General features: G+C 36.6%; 1 protein-coding gene across 21 annotated transcripts in view; it reads right to left on the bottom strand.

Moving 5' to 3' along the window:
* Positions 1–3,194: 3,194 nt before the first annotated feature.
* HNRNPC (heterogeneous nuclear ribonucleoprotein C) overlaps positions 3,195–21,758 on the bottom strand; it is a 56,637-nt gene continuing 38,073 nt past the window's right edge. For 12 of the 21 annotated variants that reach the window (XM_072625317.1, XM_072625327.1, XM_072625315.1 and 9 more), the window contains 4 exons: positions 5,190–5,350; positions 4,452–4,565; positions 4,068–4,228; positions 3,608–3,970 (listed from right to left, as the gene is read on the bottom strand). In XM_072625317.1, the coding sequence (XP_072481418.1) occupies positions 3,887–3,970; positions 4,068–4,228; positions 4,452–4,565; positions 5,190–5,350 (520 nt within the window). In that variant the 3' untranslated portion in view covers positions 3,608–3,886. Of the gene's footprint in view, positions 3,971–4,067; positions 4,229–4,451; positions 4,566–5,189; positions 5,351–21,758 lie in introns of all 21 variants that reach the window. The other 9 variants (XM_072625323.1, XM_072625333.1, XM_072625334.1 and 6 more) reach the window with 4 other exon arrangements.

Below are 21,758 nucleotides of genomic sequence, written 5' to 3'. Positions count from 1 at the left end.
TTAACCGGACCCTGGCTGCTCAAAGCTCTGACTTCTGGTTTCTTACTGGTCTGGTCCTTCCTTTCACTTCTGTTGTTTTGTTTAGTGGTTTCAATCACGTCCGATTCTTCGAGACCCTATTTGAGGTTTTCTTGGCGAAACAACTTAAGTGGTTTATCTTTTCCTTCTGCGGCTCATTTTACAGATGTGAAAGCTGAGGCAAACAGAGGTAAGTAACTTGCCCAGGGTCACACACCTGTTGTAAGTGTCTGAGATCAAGTCTGAACACAGGAAGATGAGTCTTCCTGACTCCAGACCTGGCACTATCCACTTAGCTACCTAATTGCCTTGACTATTAACTAACCCTTGCCAACAAAACACTACTGTCCACTTCCCAGAGATGTTACTTTATATTTGATTGCCAGTGCAATCGGAAAATAAAGGTGAAAAAAAGCCCACCATAATGAATGAAAGGGTAAAAATAGCACATTTTAACTTTTAACCAGTTCTACAGAAAATGTTTACCTAAAACCCTAACACAGTGTGAATTTTAAATAATATGGTTTTTTAGAGCTGGTGGGCCTTTAAATGGTTGTTACAACTACAGCTACACCTATAAGACTGGGTAACACGACAAAACAGGAAACTTACAAATGCTGGAGAAGATGTGGGAAAATTGGAACACTAATGCACTGTAGTTGGAGTTGTAAACTGATCCAAATATTTGGGACCACAATAAAAATGTACATACCCTTTGACCCAGCAGTACTAGGTCTGGGCCTGTATCTCAAAAAGATCATAAAAATGTGAAAAGAACCCATATGCACAAAAATACTTACAGCAGCTCTTTTTGTGGTGGCCAAGAACTGGAAATCAAGGGGATACCCATTAATTGGGAAATGGCTGAACAAATTGTGGTATATGAGTGTAATAGAATACTATCGTGTTGTAAGAAATAACGGGCAGGTGGTCTTTAGGAAAACCTGGGAAGACCTGCATGGACTGACACTGAGTGAAGTGGGCAGAACACTGTACACAGTAACAGCCACACTGTACGATGACCGACTGATAGACTTAAGCTTTTCTCAGCAATGCAAGGACCTATCCAAGACTCTTGATGGAAACCGCCATCCACATCCAGAGAAAGAACTATGGAGTCTGAACGGAGCGGAGGCATACTATTGCTCTGCTTTGGTTATGTTTCTTTCTTCCTCCCATCTGTTCTAATTCTTCATACAACATGGCAGATGTGAAAATGTTTAATAAGAACGTATATGCAGAACCTATATCAGATTTGCATGCTGTCTTGGGGAGGGGAAAGGAGAGGGAAGCAGAGAAAATTTAAAACTGATCAAAATTAATGTTGAAAACTAAAAACAATTTAAATTTAAACATTTAATAAATTAAATATTAAAATAAAATTAAAACTAAAAATAAATTAAATTAAAGCTAAAAATTAAAAAAGAAACCCGCCAGAAGTGTTCAATTGAGTTAAGATGTTTCCCTTTTAAAAATCAAATATCCTCTGCAAAGATTAAGCCATTAACATTAATTATTTTGATGAGATAATTTCCCTCATTCAACTGTACTACATAAAACTAAGGAACTGGACTTTTTGAATGAGGAGAAGATTGAAACATGGGGCACTCTGAAGCAGGTTCAAATTGTAGGACTTTTTATTCAACCCCAGAAGACAGCAAGAAAACATACGGTACTTGCGGAGATAGAAGTCATCCAAAAAAATTAATCTACTTTTTTTCCCCTCAAAACTATCCTGTGTGCTAAGGACAATCATATCCATTTTAGAGGCTCCTTCTGGCTTAGAGTAAGGACATTTAGTTGAACCCCTACCAATGAACAAAAAGGAAAGCACAGACTGACTTGCCCAAAACCTTAATGACAGGGAGGCCAATGGTGAGTCATGAGATCAAAAATTACTAACCCAACCATTTACTAGCAGCATATGAGCTGAAACCACTAAGCGTTTCATGCTTAATGTAAAGCCAAATGTTATTACTATTTTGCTTTTATTATAAAAGCTAGGGCTGGAAAAACAAGATCCAAAAATTGCCATTCCCATTAAGGACTACTGCGTAGTGACCTGGAGACCCTTACAAACTCACTGACTGGTTGTTGGAACAACAATGATACTTTCTGGAAATAAAAGTTGGTGAACGTGTACTCTGAACTAAGGGCTGATAGTAAGAAAAGAATCTGACAAACAGCTTTCCTTATCAGTTTCCTAATGGAAAACCATGGATGTATGGTGTTTTAGAAAACGCACAAGATGGAAAGATTTTAGACTCATTGCTCACTGTGTTCTAACTGCAAATTAAAATGACCAAATCAAGAAATACCGATAGCATAACTGACTTTCCTGCAGTCTATTTTTTAATGAATAAAACTGTCAGATATTAGGCAGCTTTCGAGCCCAAATTAAGTGTAAAAATACTTGAAGAACTCAGGACATTTTGACCTTTGCTTCACCAAACTGGTTGTGTCACCATTATTAATAATTTCCAAAAATGAAAAAGACAAAAGCACATGTAGACCAATCTCCCCAATTTAGCAGGATCACCTGCCTTGGGGAACGTTGTAACCAAGAACCTCAATCTCCCTACGCATCAACTGATGCCATTTTGTCCCCAAACTTTACTTCTTGCTCTTTTTAATTATTTTAATCATCTAACAATTACAGTTTCAACTCCTTTGTTCTGGGAAGGCATTACTCTCTCCCTAAAGAAAATTATTAAGGAGATACTCATAATTCTTAGTAAGCTTAATGATGTGAAAATTATCTTATTCAAATTCCACTGCCCTGGCTCAACTCTGTGTCTTTTGGTTATTTACTGACTGGCATGAAATTTATTTTCACTCAAAATGAACTCCCAATATGTAATTAAATAACCACAGACACCATCTGAAAAAGGATCCATAGAATTCAAAAAAATTCCAATGAGGTGGTACATCAACTCCCTAAATTCACTCCACAAAGAACCCCCAACTCTGGCCAAATGCAGCCTTTTGAAACAAAATTTAAGCAAGAAAAATACTGAAGTGAGTATTAATCGGACAGTATGACCTAAAGTTGCTAAATCCCTTAAGTCCTAATTAAACCGGCTAAATTCATGGAAAGTTCATGGAAGTTCAATAAACAAACAATTACAAAACAGTGAAAAACTTTTTGTAAAAAGAAAAACCAGGGGTTGGGATCATTTTTTCCTCTTCAAATTCCTGGTTTAATAGATTTTTTTTATTTTGAGAAAAAAGTTCCAAACATCAGGCTGTTTCACATGAATAACCCACAATATCAACTTTAGAAAAACAAAGTCTGTTTAAAAAAAAAAAAATATAAGCACACACTAATTCCTCTTCTGAATGTACCTCTTTATGCATTTCTACTGACAACTGTCATTCACAAAAAAAAAAGTCATCGTTACATTTTTGTAGCCCCACATTGTAATCCTAGGCAAAGGAGAAGACACTCAAAGTTCTCAGGTACAGGGAACTGAATTAAATGAGATTGCCTTTTCACTTTTGGAAGTAGCTACCAGTCTCTCATGTTTGAAGTGAACAGAGAACTGTGCTTACTCCCTGCATAACAAGAGATTCCTTTGGAGACAGCTGATAAAAACCATACATCCTTTTTATTGTTAAGTCATAAAGAGGTATCAAAATTAAAAGAGCAAAATTACAAGAGACAATGTAACTACTAGGAGAATTGAAGGAAGTGGCAAAGGGACTAGGCGCAGGGCAGAATTAATGAACATGGGAAGGATAAAGTTGGGTACAACAGTGAACATGTGCTGGAAGATACTAAGGGAGAGGATCTGGTGAAAAGTTTGATCAAAGACAAGCGCCTAGGTAAAGAAATAATGGACGAGAGTTCTAAAACCCCAACATGTGCTTAAGAGTCGTCCTCGCCATTGGCGCTGTCTCTGTCATCCTCTCCTTCTTCAGGTTCTTTTTCATCATCCTTGATCAACTCCAGCTACAAAAGAGACAAAAGAACAGAGTTAGAAGCATTCCAGCTGTGCCTAGGCCCCACCCTTCCACCATATCTTTCTTTCCTTCCCCACAGTTTTCACCTGGTCATCCCCCCGATCTTCATTATCATCATCATCCAGTAGGTCCCCCTCCTCAGCAGAGTCATCTGCACCCCCCTCAGACTCCATCTTCACATTAGTCTCATCTTTCTTCAGGGAGCTGCTGCTCTGCTCCTCTTCTGACTTATCATTCTTCATCTCTACTGGGGATGAGAAGGACAAGTCTGTCTAGGGGGCAAGTAATGTCCACAGGATGTAGACAATCCCCAGCTAATGATCATACAACTGCAGCACGAGTCTAAATCCTCCCACAAAAATTCCCTTCCCAATTTCACAAAGTTTCATATCCCACTACTCCATCATATTCTTTCAACTACCTTCTGCGATAATGGTACCCAACAACATCTGAGACGGAACACCATTTACCTGTTTGTTTGCTTTGCTCTTTCTCAATTTTTTCCAGGCTCTCCAATAAAGAATCCACTTTCTGTTTTATCTGGGTCAACTCCTTCTTAATTGTCTGAAGATCATCACCTTTCACTAGAACCCCAAACAACAAACCACTAGGTTAGATTCCACCAAGAAACCATAAGTATCTATAAAGCATCCCCACAGGACTCTATACCATCAGATCATCATTAGACAAAAGCTAAGCAGGAATCAATGAACTTGTGAAAATCAGCTGAATTCTACAGGAGATGTGCAACAGCACTCTCCTTTATTACCCTCATTCTATTTTAAGGACTCTTTTCTTCTACTTTGTTACCAAAATGCTGTTATCTATAGGACTACAAAAGAATAACAACAAAACCAAAAACACTTCTCTCGAAGCAAATAAAAATAAACTTTTATTTATGTTTTTCCTGTACACAAACTTATAAATAATTAAACTGTAACTTCCCCATGGAATAGACTATGGTACACTTTAGTTTTAATATTCCATACCAATGTCTGATTCAGTCCGCCCTAAAAGGGTCTTTTGAAGGTTGTAAAACAGATTAATGAATGAGGAAGGCACAGAAAAGTAACACCAGAACTGCTATTCCTGCCACTACCCCCCAAAGCTCCACCTTCTAACACCCCTGTCTGCTTCTAACAAAGCCCTACGTCCTTAAGAGACTAAAGTTAAGAAAGCTGTACTTGGTTGCAATTATAATAACATACATTTGCCAGATTTGGATGAGGAGCCCCGCTGCCCACTCTTGGAATTAAAGCCACTTTTGCCTCTGCGGGAAGTGTTTCCTGATACACGTTGGCGTTTGGAGGGCACCACTGCACGAGCAATGGGAGGAGGAGGTGGTACACGTGCTGGGTAACTGTACATCCTATAAAAAAACAAATAGGATAAATTTCTTTATATAAAGAAAACCTGCAACAAAAGAAAATATAATACCTAAAATATAAGGCCATGTCACCTAACCTATGTAAAACAATAAATCTACTTTATCTTATCCATGGCTTTCTGTGCTTTTGGAAGACAAAGCTCATTTATATTATCCAAGCCCAGCAAAAATGAGAGTGAAACAAAGAAATTTCCATTTCTTATTAGTCTGTAAGAATATAATTCATAAACAACGTGTTGGCTGCAAATTCAAACTGTGTAGAACTTTATTTTCTAACATACTTTTTTCACTATAAGCCAATATGTAAGCTAATCTTGGGTATTTTCCTTAAACTTAATAAAAAAGATAACCAATTGCGAAATTAATGTAGCTGTCACTACTTTAGAGCACAGCCTTTTTGTGGTAAAGAGGTAGCAACCATGATTTCATCAGATAATATAAAATGTCCACTAAAACATCACAGTTGTCATTCAATTTGTGTGTACTACGTTGTCCAATTTACACAAAGGTAACAGAACTTCCCATTCAGAAGCCAACTGCAAACATTAATTAACCAAACAGTAGTTATAAAGTTAGTTTGTGCAAAGTGGAAAAGACTGCCCAGCCAACCATTACATTAACTACAGTGCATGTCAGTGGCCATGAAGTTATTTTCTCTCATCTCTGAATATCAACCAGGATTGCTGAATCTGAACTAACACTTTAATTAAGGTCCTGTTTTTAAACTTCAGTCATATGCAGCCATAAATAAGGACTTGCCTTAAAACCTGTCTAATGTAAATAGCTCTTCTGCTATAGACTTAACCTCTGGCCAATATAGCACTGGGCCCAGATTCATGAAGTACCAAGCTCAAAACTCACCTCAGACACCTCCTAGCTGGGTAACCCATCTCAACCCACTGGTTTGCCTCAGCTTTCTCAATTCCAAAATGGAGACGACAACAGCACAGGGTTGTTGTGAGGACATAAGATGGGTCTTACATGGTCTGTTGTCCCTCTCCCCCTCAAATAAAAGTACTTAGCACAATGTCTGGCACACAGCAGATTTCCATTCACTTGCATTATGTACTGCCCAGGGTTGTTGATGAAGAAAACTCTTAGTGAATAAACATTTTATAAATGAGCTATCATTTACTGCAAATACACATCTTAAATTTTCTAGATTTTCCTTTACTGATGACAAACAATATCCACAGCTTGCTGAACCTAAAGAGGCTGAGAAGGTGAAGGGAAGTGGGGAAGAAAGTACAGACCAAAATGATGGCTTAATACTGCCCTTAGCACTTCTGGTGAATTATTAAAAACTGATTTTATCAGTTTACCTACTACATTTTCACCTAGTTAAAGTGAATCACAAGACATAATTCATGTATCAGGATGCACAGTTCAAAACTTGTTATATATAATACTTTTTGCTGCTTGCTGGCTAGCCTTTTTCTCTAAAGTGCCATATATGGTAAATGTAACTCAGGATATGAGTCAGAGAATGGTTTAAAAAAAAAAAAAAGACAGTATAATTAAGAAAAAATCTGGTAAGCTGTGGCAAATTCAATCTTGATGGGAAAGAACTGATTAAGAATGTGGGAGAACTTCAGAATCAGTTGCCCAAGTAACCAAATAGACTATTTACAGCAAAGGTCAAAATCAATATCAAATTCCAAAGGATCAAAGATGGGAAAACATTCTATATAATCACCACACATTATAATCCAGACAGCTGCTGAGGTCAGTGAGTTGATAAAGGCAAAGATACTGACTCAAGTTATTTCTTAGATAAATTGAATTGACATAAAACAAAAGCTTAATGGCCTAGGAATCATCTCTAGACATTAATATACATATATATTATAATATAACATATAATATATACAGTAATAATATCTAAAGGTATCAATGATCCTGGTGTAAAATACAAGTTCATTTGCATTAAGGAAAAGCACTGTGTGCGATGCTCGAAAGACAACCCAAAATAATAGCCGTTTTCTATCTTCGTTATCAATATTGGAACTACTTCATTCAGATTAAGTGAGAGACACTCTAAAATAGCAATTATAATGAATCAAGTTAGAGCGAAAGATGAAAAAATGCACCAATACCATTTTACTTCAGAGGTGGGGATATTTTTTGGAATATTTCATGAGGGTCAGACAGTTGCTGTATTTATTGGTCTAAGTTTCTCAATGCTTATTTTTTTCTCTTTCACTTTTAATATTTGCTGTAAGGAATACATAGCCCAGATAAAGGAGGAACAGTCAGGAACATGAGATGTAAAAACAGGAAGACAATAAAAATTAAGATTTTTTTAAAATGTTATTAATTAAAACAGAAAAAAAAGATGAGCTAGACTAGACATAACACTTGACCAAGTGTATACAGAAGAAATCAATGTTCAATTTTCATATCCTTTAACCCAAAAGATTCTATCACTAGGTATATCTACCCTAAGAAATGAAAGAAAATTTTGTATATACCAAAATAGTATTTTTGGTATAAAAGAGCTGAAAACAAAGTACCCATTCATCAACTGGGGTATTATTAAAAGAAACTGATACACAAATGAAATGAAAGACTGCTTTGCTCAATACAGTAACTGGAGCAACATAGGCACTGAAACAGTGACAAGAACGACAAGTTCAAGCACTATCTTCTGCATGAAGCCCTTCCCGATCTTCCTCACTGCTCTTATCCAAACTGGCTTAGAGTTAACCACTTTGTTTATTTTTTATTCATATATGTACATCTCCCTCAGTAGATGCAAACGCCTTCTGAGTAGGGATTATTTCATTCACTGTGCCCCTAGCACAAGACAGAAATTAATATTTGTGAATGGGATCTTTTTTTTAAATTTCTTTAAGGAGCACTTTGTAACTGAAAAGGTATGTGCTTTAGTAACAAAAAAATGCTCCCAAATATTTTATCCATTTTGAAATTATTGAAAAATAGGAGTTTCCTTTCACTGTCTTAGACTGCTGTTATATAGAAATGCCCTTGATTTTTGAGTTATTTTGTAGACTGTAACTTTGTCAAAACTATCATCTCAGTTAGTATCTTTGCTGATTTTTCCGAGGATTTCCTAAGTAAATCATGTTATCGATGAGTAGGGACTGTTTTATTTCTTCTTTACCTGTCTTTTATTCCATTAATTTCCTTCTCTTATTGCTATTGCCAGACTTTCTAAAACTGTATCAAATAGGAAATGGGGAATCCTTGTTTTCTTTGCTCCTACGCTCAGTAGGAAAACTTGTGAAGCATCCCATTACACACAATGCTTATTTTGGGTTTTAGGTCCTTCTCTATGCTATGTTTTCAGGGGTTTTAGCATAATTTCATACCATACCTTGTCAAAGACTTTTAGTAAATAAAATGATGACATTTTGAAATAATCAGTTTTGAAAGTTTTGGGCTTTTAATTATTAACTATGTTAATTGTTTTCCTACTGTTAAAGCATTCTTTGGTCTTTCTTAAAAAGCCAATGAGACATAAAAGCAGGAAAAAACCTCATAAAATCCATCTTTGGGGGGAGGGAATAATGGGAGCTCAGAAAAAAGAGAGAAGAGAAGAAGGTGGCAGAATAAGGCAAGTGCCAAGCAGAACTATGTAAAATACGAATTTTGTATGCATTAAGAAGGTTAAGGTAGAAACTCAAACACAGGTAAAATGGGTTCAACATTGATTCAGTTACAGTCCCAGTCAATTTGATTTCACTTTTCCTATAAGTAAAAGCCACAGACAACGTAAAAACGAGATTGCAAGCTGTTAATCTCTTCAAAGTTGCAGTTTGCCTTAAATGAAACATATACCAAACAAATTAGGAAAAAATACCCCAACTTCCACTTTGCCTAAAATGCAGGACTAATTATTTTCTCTAGTCTCTGATTTTTTTTTTAAGTTTTTAATGAGAAAAGAAAAAAATTAAAGAGAAATGATGTGCTAGAAGTAGAATTATGAAAAACAATAGCACCTTCTTCATGGCATAAACTTTAGAAAATAATATTGGAGAGTAATTCTCTTACTGAGCACCCATCCCTCACAAGCTTATTTTTTCCCTCCTATTGCAAAGAATGTACACTCTATCAGACTAGTCTTTGCCCAGCCACACGTAGAAATCCCAGGTAGGGGCAGTCTTGTCTCTACAGTACCGACTCAGAAGCAAAGAGAACACAAAATTTCCAAAAAAAAAGGAAGTAAGTTACAGCAATTTTGCAGTCGAGTTACAGCAGTTGTGAACAGTAAAAGATTAAGAGTCAAAGAGACAAAGAAAAAAATTAAAGGAGAAAAGGGAAGAAAAAAATCTAAAATTTTCAAGATTTAAAAATAAAACCTAAAATATAACAAAGCAAAAACTAGTACTAAATCCTCAAAAAAAATGTTAAAGTTCCATAAAATATTATAATACAAAGGAAATGGAACCAATCCTTAATGAAAAACAACCCTGTGGAATCCCAAGAAAGCATGGAATAAGAAACTGCAGAATAGTTTTAAACAGGAATGAAGTTTATACAATAAAGAGACAAAAGGTCATACTGATGTAAACTTTCAAAGCTACAACACTCAGCCCACCAAAATGAGGAAATAAAACAATTCAAACTACCTAAAACTTCTGAACACAGAAAATAAAGCATTAAGCAAGAATACAGATTTGTCTCCAGAAAAAAAACCCACCACCCTACATTTCAAACTCCAAGGCACACATTAAACTAAATCAAACAACTCCAGTGACAAGTTCTCTAAGAAGGGTGAAAAGACTTGAATATAAAGGGAATTCAAGATACAAAGACTACCTCAGACTCATTCAAAATGAAAGGAAACAGAATATTCCACAAAGCAAAGGGCATACTCTACAAACCTGGAGCTAATTAATGAAAAAAGATGGACATTTTTGAAGAGGAACTAGAGGTATGGCAGTTTAAAAAAAAAAAAAGCAAAGCAGTATGTTCACTTTGCAAATGCCCCAAATAAAAAAGCATAAAAGGTAAAAAAAGTACAATTATCAAGGAAAGAATAATGAAGTCACTTCATGTCTATTGTTACTGAAAAAAGAAGAAAAATACCAAAATTTAAAAAGCAAAAAATACTTCACTGTAAATGGAACTTGGCTAGCAATATAATGATGAAGAAGGGAGCATGAAGGGTACCTTTAACAAGTCCAAACTTGATCAATACCGACTGGGTACAGAAATGAAGACTCTACAACTCAACATTAAAGGTACAGTTCAGCACCTATCAAACACCTAGCAAGAGACGACATGATGAACTGACTAACATCACTTATCACCACTTACGTGAACTGACAAAACAAATCCCTATAATTCAAACTTCAAATCATCCTGAAGAACTCACCCAAAAAAGTACCAGGACATCACACTAACTCATAAAAACACAAGGATGCTTTAAATGTCACCATCCCCAAAATTCAAATTTCCAAGCTACATGAAGGTGAGATTTGAGCTAAATCTTGAAAGAAGTCAGAGAAACTACAAGGTAAATAAAAGTGGGGAAAAGATCACTCCAGATACAAGGGCAGAGGCACAAAGATGGGATGGTTCGTATTTGATCTTGGCGGTACTAAGAGAATCACTGACGCTCGTCAGGAAAAGACAAGGTGTGACATGGTCAGAATTACACTTCCTTAAAATTACCTTAGCTAAATTGAGATTGGAATGAGGACAGTCTTTAGGCAGGAAAACCAATTACAAGCCTATGGGCACTAGCCCCTAACTATACTATTCGATTTTGAATGACACATTTCTACATGGGAGAATGTTGGTATTTCTTGCTATTTTTTCAAGAAGCAAGAGGTAGGTGATGAGAGTGTGAGCTGTTGCTGTGGCTGTTCTAGTAGTACAGAAAGGGTGATTTATATTTTGAAAGAGCAAATAACAAAATCTGGCAATGTGACGAGATCAAAAGGCCCATTTCTATGTGAATTTCACAAAAAATTCAAGGATATAAAAGTTATTAACACTAACACTAAAGCTCAATGGTGCCCATATTCTCCGGAGCCAGACCAGTTCCAATTCTGGGATGAATCTTAGAATTCCTGTTTGTTCCTAGAAATTATGTGAATAAAGGAACCTGAAACAATTACCTGATGTCTTCTAGAAGCCACCTCTAATATTTTATGAAGGTTATTATTTTAAAATTTTTTTATACAAAGGAAAGTGAGATTAGAATGGTACTTGCATGTGTCTTTTCCAAGAAGAGTAAAGATCAGACACTTCTGTAATGCAATCAAGTGCCAGCTCATTCCTTCTACCTTCACTATCTCTTAAAATCCTTTTTTTTTCCATTCACACAGCCACCAGCTCAGGAGTCATCTTCATCTTTCATTTAAGAGTATTTAAAAGTCTTCTGTAATTGGCACTCTTGCAAAAAAGATTTTTCTAAAACTTGAACGCTAATCATGTCATCACAGCCCATAACCCGCTCATAGCACTCAAGTCTAGTGATTCTCTAACACCTCCACAACCAAGTAACTTGTTGGCACTTAGAAGTTTATCACCAACAGGCATTTTCCTTTTGTTCCTACTTTTTCCCTACCTTCCTAGTTTTCCAGTCTTTTTATATTCTTCTCCTCCAATCAATTCTACAATCCTGATACAGTGGACAACTTGTTACCTCTCAAATGACAATACCTTCCATCTTCATGCCTTGACCTTCAATGGCTTGTCTTCCATGCCTGGAATGCTTTTTCTTAAGAAATCCCCATTTCCATAAAGACACAGTTCAAGTATTACCATCTATGAGGTCTTTTCAAGTCCTCCCCACAGATTCTTTAGGGTTCCTCACTAAAATAACATTCCATCTACCCTCCATACATTTTAAATGTATTATTATTTATGTATTTCCCCAATTGAATGTATGTTCCTTGAGGTCAGAAACAATATCCCCAGTAGTTAGCATAAAGTCTGACACACAGTAAGAGTTAAATAAATAAAAACTTGTCCACTGACTAAAAGGTGATTTAAAAGATATTAGCAACCATCAGTGCATATACAAAACAGGCTTTGTGCATGTCTCAAAAGCTTACTTGATAAAAGGAGAAAAATTTCAAATGTATTTCTTCACAGAAGAGGGTATCTAGTATCTTCTACCAGGCGAGAGTAACTGCAGTGTAACAACTATAAGAACCTAAGTTTCTTCATTAAAACAAAATAACCTTATGGATTTTCTAACAAGGTGTCTCTTATGCACATGACAATATATTTTCTCACAAAGCTCTAATCAGTAAGTAGATACTGCTAGGGCAAATATGTTTACCAGTTTCATGAAGATGTCTTGCTCAGGATCAAGTAGAAGATAAATTACCCTAAAGAAAGTAAGGTTCTCCAGATGTTCCTGGATCCACTGAGATCCAAATCACCTCAAAGAGAGTTATGACTACTCAAAACAACAAGAACCTACTAAACCACATGAGAAAAGACAAGTGGATAAAAAATTGTCCAATATCCATTTTATGACACAGTTGAACAGACAATCCAACTACTGAGTTGGACACAAAACTCTAATGCATTTAATAAAGTGTTTTCAATCACTGAATTGCTCCCTACCATATATTATCTTTTTAAGACCACCACTGATCCATTAACAATATATGGGTACCAATCATTAAACAACATAAGCTCTCAAGATTTATAATTACAAGTACCCAAAGGGTAACAGAAAGGCCCATGGTAATTTTAAGGCTATAACATTTCACTGAGGGAAACCTATTGGCAAAAATATAAGCCATAAGAAAACCTACAACTGGGAAGAGACAAGGCTACCACAGACTGAACAATACTCAGAAAAATAAAAAAAGACCCAGAAAAAAAGGCCTTCCGCTTGGTTGATAGATTCTTCATGGATTATTTATGGAAGGAAGGACATGGATCACATGGCTTGTACTGAGCTCTATAAAATATACATGCATTAAAGTGGCAAAAACAAAAACCAGTCTTATTACTCTAAATAATTTTGCTTTCTCAAGGGCTGAATGTTGATCTATTTTCTGACTTTATTCAAAAGACTTTCTAGGATTTTCATCTTCAGCAATTACACTGTTTCCTTTTCTTCACATTAACCTGAAAAAGGAAGTCTTCTCCCCCTTCCTAAAATGCCAAATGCCCACTTGGTCATCATTTTATTCTTTTTGACCCATATATTCCCTCAAATGGGGAAAAAAACTTTTCCATCTTTTCTTAAGACATATAAAAGCAATGTGGTGTAGGGGAAAAAGAGTGCCAGTGGAACTGTTAAGACCTGGATTCAAATACTGCCTGACTCTAAGCAAGTCAACTTCTCAGTGTTCCCTAAGAACCTCTGGTAAGATCACAAGAAGTTGCCTGGCTGCACTGGCAGAGGAGAGAACTCCTTCCACTGATGAAATCACAGTTCTAGTTACACCCCCTCTTCAAAAAGACACAAAATTTAGACTCCAATATCAAAATACCATCTATACTCTCAACCAAATTTGGATGGCCGAAAGATGCCCAGTTGACTTGTGTTTTACACCACTCTGAAGCTAGGACACCATGAGGCCCCTGCCTAAGGGCTCTTCTGGACCCTCCTGGCTTAAGAGTGATTATCAATAGTGACTGTTCTGTTTCCCTCCCAACCTGATGTCTTTCCTTTTCTTTGTCTCATTAAAGGGTTCATGTTCTGGCTATTTCTTTAACAGGACTATTCAATAAATGGGCGTTGTTACCTCACCCTAAGTGAGTACCTTCAAAGACCTTGGCCTAAAGGGGCTAAGGTCTCCCAGTGCATCCTGGGTCATCATCTCCAGTCATCCTGATGAATATCTGGTCGCTGGATTCAGATGGCTCTGGAGAAGAAGTGAGGCTGATGACCTGCCCAGCCCTCCTTCACTCAAAACAAAGTCAAGGGCAAGTCATGTCATCATTTCTCTGATGGCATGGCCTTCTTCGGAAACGAAGGGCAAACACAATCCTGTGTATAGATGCAGCTGCCTGAATGGGGGCTAGTTACCAGCTAGCTAGGTAACTCAGCTCCTCCTCTGTCTGCCTCCCCCTTCCCCCCCACTTCCTTCTCTTCTCCAAAGGAAGGTAAATTTGGAAGGCCAAAAGATGCCCAGTTGACTTGGGTTTTACTGGCCAGATTCCATTCCCCTCTTCTCCTCTCCTCTCCTTTCCCAAAACCTGTACTCTGAAGCTCAGACACCTAGGGGCTCCTACCTAAGGGCTCTTCTGGACCCTCCTGGCTTAAGAGTGATTATTAATAGTGACTATGGCTGTTTCCCTCCCAGTCTGATGCTTTTCCTTTTCTTTGCCCTGGCTACTTCCTAAACAGACCTTATCCTGGTATCACTTACTGGAATATGAGTTCACTTTCAGTTTAAGAAACTGAGTCTCACAGGTGGCAAATTCTCAACTACACTGGTCAAAGCTATAGCTATTTACAGAAAACGAAAGAAAAAAATTCAAAGGACAAATTCCAAAACCTCCCTGGAATGCTTGTGGCTCTCCTCACCCTCAAGGATGAAACTATTCAAAATCAAAGTACTGCAAAGTTCAGGTATAATTTTGTAAAATCCTCCTGCAAAAGCTTCACATAATCTTGACCACACCACATCCTTCATACTCTAGTTCAATTACCACTTCCTGTACGTGGCTTTTGATATACCCACAGCTGAAGTTATCTCTTTTCTCTGAACTATGAAAGCATTCAGTACCCTGTAATACATTAAAAAGTACTTTCCCATTACACCTTGTATTAAGAGTTAACTTCTGTATCTCTTTTATCTCCCCTATTAAATAGAAAACTTCATGGTAGGGATTCAAGTGTCCTGCAAACAGGACTTCAACGAGTACTTATTGAAATAACAAAGATGTCCAGCTTAATAACATACTGCATAATCTTAATATATAAAAGTTCCTCCTACCTTTCCTTAAAAGATTTTTACATAAGTTATCAGAGATTAAGAACTGCACTGTAATACAAGATAATACTCCTTCCAAGTCCTAAAACTAATAGGTTTGTTTCAAATTACCCATGCTCTTTCTCCTGATCTCCAATGGAATGGCATATTTACAAGATGGCTAAGTTCAAGGGACAATAGCATTAAACAAGACTTTGTATATAATTAAGCAAGCAACTAGTCAAATTACAGATGGAAGTTCATTATCTTGGACAAAACCTTTCATCTAAAAAGTTACGACATGTCCAGACACAGTGTCAAGTGGTACACAAGTTACATGCTACTAGGAACTTCATTAATTTGAGAAGGTGGAAATTTTCATCTGTCCAAAAGTTAAAATAACTGAAAGGGTAGACCTCATGTGAACGTATGACAATATATCACACGGTAAACTAACATAACATTAGACCTACTATGAGTAAGGTTACCTACTTTTATGAATGATTCTCAGATTCACAGACAATTTCCAAACATAGTAACAGCACATGCGCAAAGAGCTTTATCTCATTTGATCCTCAAACAACTGTGTAGTATGTGCTCTATTTTATAAAGAGAAAACTGAGGTTGAGAGGTTAAATAGAGATTGCCTAGAGGGTCACAAAGCTAACAAGTTTCTTTAACCAGATCTTTATAATTCCAGATCCTGGAATGAAGCCACTATGCCACTTAGATGCTCACAAGTTCTAAATCTTAAAAATGCTGGTATCAATAAATTGACAAAAATGTCCAAAGCTTTTGACCCAGAGATTCCATCACTGGGCTTCAAAACCAAGGAGGCCTCAGATAATAAAGTCCCACATTCAACAAAATATTTATAAGCAGCATTCTTGTGATAGCATAGAACTAGAAACAAAGTAGATGCCTACTGTTGGGGGAAATGGCTAAATAAATCATGGTATATGAATGTCATGGAATATACCGTACTGTAAGAAATAATGAAGTCACAAGCATGAAATGATTCAAAGTAAAATAAGCAGAACTGCACACGCAAAAAAATCAAAATTTAATGCTGCAAAGAACAAGCACGGCTTGATGAATAGCCTCTAAAACAGTATATATAATAGTCTAAATTTTAAGCCATCCAAAGAATTTCAAATACATTAGAATTTAGTTACTTGAATGAGGAAAGAGATCTTGCCCACTGCACTTATTAGGTGAAGGAGACAACTAAAAGGTTATGTCGTAGTTAAAGCAGAGATTATATACTGTGAAATCCCATGTCCTTCAAGATTTCCCTAATTCATATATAAATAACTGCTGCTTCCATGAGTCCTGTCTAGAATATGATTACCCATCCCCGAAAATACCAGTTCATTAACTTATTATCTTCATAGCTGAGGAAAGAGAAGTTCGAGAGGTGAAGTTTCCAGGGTCAAATAGCTATTAAACACCAGCCCCACTTCTTCAGTCTAGCCATCTTTTATACTCAAATCCCATCTCTCCATCTTTACAATGGCTACTCTCCACACCTCCAATGCTCTTCTTCCTCCTTACCTCTGCCACAGGGTCAGCCTAAAAGTCACTTTCTGCTTGAGACCTTCCAGCTACGTGTCCTTCCCGCTGAAGGTACCATCGATCCACAAATTACCACCTATCTATTCTGCATCCATCCTGTTATACATGCATAAACACACACAAGCAATTCTACTGAAAATAAAGAAAAAATATGCAAAGTAAAACAAATGTCCACATTGTCCATGTCCAAAAATGTCTCACTGCATTTTCAGTCCGTCATCTCTATCCCAAAGTGAGTAACATTCTTCATTATCAATCCTCGGAATTATGGCAGACTTTCAAAATAGCTGTTTATTTTTACAATGTTGTTATAGTATAATTCACTATACCAAAAATGAGAATGTTACCTGCAAACAGATCTGGAGGACTTCCAGCTCCAGAGGATTCCTCCATAACTTGGACTCTTTCAACCACCCAGACAAGAAAAGTTAGAGGAGGATAAGTAACATCTACTCCTCAGGTTGACACAGATGGAAAACCATTACAAAGGTTGTCTGTAATTATGTGTTTATCTGGTAGAAAACCACAAAGTGAGACTAAGCTAGAACAGGATGAATAAAGTGGAGGAGATTTACTTAAAGAAACTGCAAAGCTCCATTAATGACCACAATCTTTCCACTGGAACAAAGTCTCATCTTTTCAATGCCAACATTTCACCAAATATTTTATGTGGGAGTAAGATATGGAGTACAAGTTTCTGAATGAAAATGTTTTACTAGAAATTATTAGCCTAACTTGTCTCTCCTTAATTCTCCCTGCTTTAGACAATAAGGTCACATTTGTATCATAAGATGATTTTGGTAGCAGCCCTTCTGTTCCAAGTTTTGCAAAAATCTTGTATAATACTGGAATTGCCTTTTGAATCTTAAATCCATCTAGTATCAGGGCTTTTATGTTCTCTTTGGGAGTATATTAATGACTTGTTCATCCCCTCCAAGATCAGGTATTTAAACTCACCATTTCTTGTTCTGTTAATATGGTATCCTCATATCATTATAAATATTTATCTATTTTCATTGCAGTTGCCAGTTTTGACACACAGTTGGTAATAATCTCTAATAACATCCTTCTTCCTTCATTTGTTGTGAATGCTTCTTCTCCAGTTTTGATATTAACTATAACATAGTTTTTAAAAATGCTGTTTTGAAGACAAAGAATTTTGATCACCGGATGACCAACCACAATTCCAGAGAACAATGATGAAGCACATGACTCACCTAACAAGAGGTGAAGGACTAAACATGCCCAAGGAGACATTCATTTTTGGTCAGAGCTAATATGGAAATCTCTTTTACATGGCTATGTATATTTGTTAGAGCCTACCTAGCAGCTGCCCCACCACCACCCAGAAAGAAGAAAAAAATGAATGCTCAATTGAAAAAAAATTTTAAAGGCTACCACAAAGACTTACAGGGTGTGATGGGTGTAAGAAGATAGCAATTACTTTTAAAAATAGTAACACTGAAGAAGTTTAAGGTGTCATCAAGCAAATATATGTTACAAGGTCACACAGCAAGAGACGATAGGTCCTCCATTGGTCTCACTGTGTGTTCATCCTTCGTTGCCAAAGACCATGCCATCAGAGAATAATGACATGACTTGCACTTGACTTTGTTTGGAGTGAGGGAGGGCTGTGCAGGTCACCAGCCTCACTTCTCCTCCACAGCCATCTGAATTCAGATATTCATCAGGATGACTGGAGATGACCCAGGATGAGGCAGTTGGGGTTAAGTGACTTGCCCAAGGTCACACAGCTAGTGAGTGTCAAGAGTCTGAGGTGAGATTTGAACTCAGGATCTCCTGACTCTGCACTGGTGCTCTATCCACTGCACCACCTAGCCGACCCAGGTCTCACTACAACTTCAAGAAGAAGGAACCCAGAATATTGGGTGGGCCATTTCCTTGAAAGTATAGCAAGAAAATGGACAAGGAAAGCTAACCCGAACTGATGAGATCATAGATTCATGAGTATCAGATTTCCCTAAGCTTGGACCTGATAAAGTAATCCATTCTAATTATGGTGTAATGATAGTAAACATGACATGTTAAATGCCTGCTGCTTTCCTTTTATTATATTTAATTCATGTCATTATTTAATCAGTTTCCATCTATACCTTGGCCTATAAACCTTGCAGGCAAGACCCTGGTCTAATTTAATCTAAATACTTCTTAGTATAAGCATTAAATAAAAAGTTCTGAGATGGAGTTTTGCAATGATTGGCTTCTGGGGAGTTCCAAAAACTTTTGCCACTGTCTATCACCTATTTGAATTAGGATGAGCAAGGGAAAACTGGTTTCAATAATATTATCCAAAAAGACTTATGTCCAGGTGCTATTTTCTATCACACGTAATTGCCTTTTAATTCTTCCTTTTGGTCAAACAATATTCTGGTTTCAAAATTCATCCCACTTTTATCCTTTATTATATATGTACACTGGGCAAATAGTATGAAGATCAATTTTGAAAAGAAGTACTTCATTTTCACCGTAGATTTGCTAATGTGGGTGAAGGCAAATCTTCACGGCTATACATTACAAGCCTCTGTAAAGCTAATACAAACATAAAATGTTGGACAACATTCATAAAATGCATTGCTAATTTTGGAAAAAGAATCACAGATATTTAAGGAAAGTGTATTAAGGAGATAAGCTCATTCTCATGCTCAGAGGATCGACTACACATGGTGTTCCCCTTGTGACAGAATCAAAAAATTTTAAAGCTAAGAGGGACCGCAGCATACCCAACGTACCCAAAATAATCTCCACTGAATAAAGTGGACATACCTGCTATGCAGTGATCTAGCCTCTGCTTAAAGACATCCAAAGAGACTGCACCCTATCACCTCTTGCAGTGATTCCACTATTCTTATATGGCCATTTCACTTTTAGACAGCTCCGTTATGAGTTTTTCCTGACATGAAACCCAAATTCTCTTTCTTTGTAAATTTCATTCAATGTTCCTGGTTCTGCCCTCTGGGATCTAATAAAACAAGTCTTAATACCTCCAACAGATAAGACTCTTTCAAATACTTGAATGGAAAGAACAAAAGTGAATGATTTTTATCTATAAAGTTTATCTCTTTGCAAAGACTACGGGTGTAGAACAAAGTATATTCTGTTAGACTTGGTTCACTGGTTGGGCTAGGTTTGCTCAACTGCCTTGCTTTCAAAAAAATTTTTTTCAATAAAATGGATGAGGCTCTGGTAAGGGATGGATGTATTCAGAAATGATAAATACTTTTTAAAAATCATTAACAATTAAATAACTTTAAAGGATAGCACTGAATGAACAGAAGGCTTAAATTTAAATCTCAGATCTGCAACTTCAATTGTCACAACTTCCCTGGGCAATAGTGAATAATCTTTACTGTTACAGAGGACCAGGGAAGATTTTGTAGATAGCACAGCATTAAAGTCTGGTAGCATGAACAAAGGTTTGGAGGTAAGAAGAGGAAATACATGTTTAAGTACACAGCAGTGTAATCTAACACAGCAGTTAGATTTGGCACTGAATATGTGTGGGAAGTACAGTGACAGTACCTCGGGAAACGTGTAAATTTATAAATCAGAGGATCTTGAGTGCAAATCCTGACTGACAATTACAAGCTGGTATGACCTTGGGTCAATCACTGTCATCTTTAAAATGAGGCCAGTTTGCTTTATTTCACTATGTATTTGTTCTAAGTCTTTGTTATATTTGGTTTTGTTTAGTTTCAATCCTACTTTCTCCCATTCGTTTTAATTCTTCTATGCAACATAACTAATGTGAAAATGTGTTTTAATAAGAACGTAAGTGCAGAGCCCATATAAAATTGCATGTCTTCTTGGGAGAAAATTTAAAACTTTATGGAAGTGACTGCTGAAAACTGAAAATAAATAAACAAATCTGGAGGGAGAAAAATCTCCCTGTGGGTTACTGAAAAAAAAAAGTATGGTCCAGGGACAGCTGGGGGTGGGGAAAGGTTCCCAAAACCATTTCGGGGGATTCACTTTTGTAATAACAGTAAGATATTTTAAATTCTAATATAATAAACAGTGAGAGATGTAATCCACAAACAAAAGTTTTCTGGAGGGGAAGAATGTGCAACAAGACCCTAACAAAAGATTGAAATCGACAGATTCAATCCAATCCCTTACCCCTTTCAGAGATGAAATGAAACTCAGTTGATTTACTAAAGCTACAAAAGAACTTGAACCTAGACCTACTGACATCTAATTTACTGTAACTACACATGCAGATAGATTCCTTGTCCTCACTACTGTGTTACAGAGCATTTTGCTCATAGGAATAAGTTCAGGCACCCCTTTTTTACACAGAAGGCAACAAATGAAAAGCATCTTATTTAGTCCAACTACTAGATCTAGTGTTTTTTGATTCTTAAAACTAATTTGATTTAATAACTAAAACTTAAATCCTTCCTACTTGTTGCAAGCAACCAACTAATACCATTTGTTGTAGGATTATGCAGTATTGCCCTCTCATACAAGTGCCATCCTTACTTAAGGATTCGACTTCTCCTTAAATTGTTTACTTAATATACTAAGAAGAATCAAATTTCAAATCTAATGTTAACTCTTCTATTATCTTAAAACTTGGAATTTAAGGCAATGTTCCACCAGCTATTAACCAGTGGTTGAATTTTTTTGTAGCTAAAATTGTAGTATAATGGGAGAATGGGGAGAGAAAATCGCTTTTCGCTGCTACTCAAATATCATTCTATACTCTTTAATCCTTTAATAAAAAGAACAAACATGACTTTCTAACAAGCACATCTCCCCCAATACAGCCGTCTGCAAATGGCTCAATTACACGATACTATGGAACCAGTGAACTGCCTTTATTTTTTTTTTGAATGAAAGGCAGAAGACTAATAATCAATAAAACAAGATGAACCACCACCAAATGTCTATACATTTGTCACTTAACAACTCAAGTACTGCCTCCGCAGGGAAAA

Source organism: Notamacropus eugenii, chromosome 7 (assembly GCF_028372415.1).
Source record: "Notamacropus eugenii isolate mMacEug1 chromosome 7, mMacEug1.pri_v2, whole genome shotgun sequence".
Taxonomy (NCBI): Eukaryota; Metazoa; Chordata; class Mammalia; order Diprotodontia; family Macropodidae; genus Notamacropus; species Notamacropus eugenii.
This window is presented reverse-complemented; position numbering and strand designations above follow the sequence as displayed.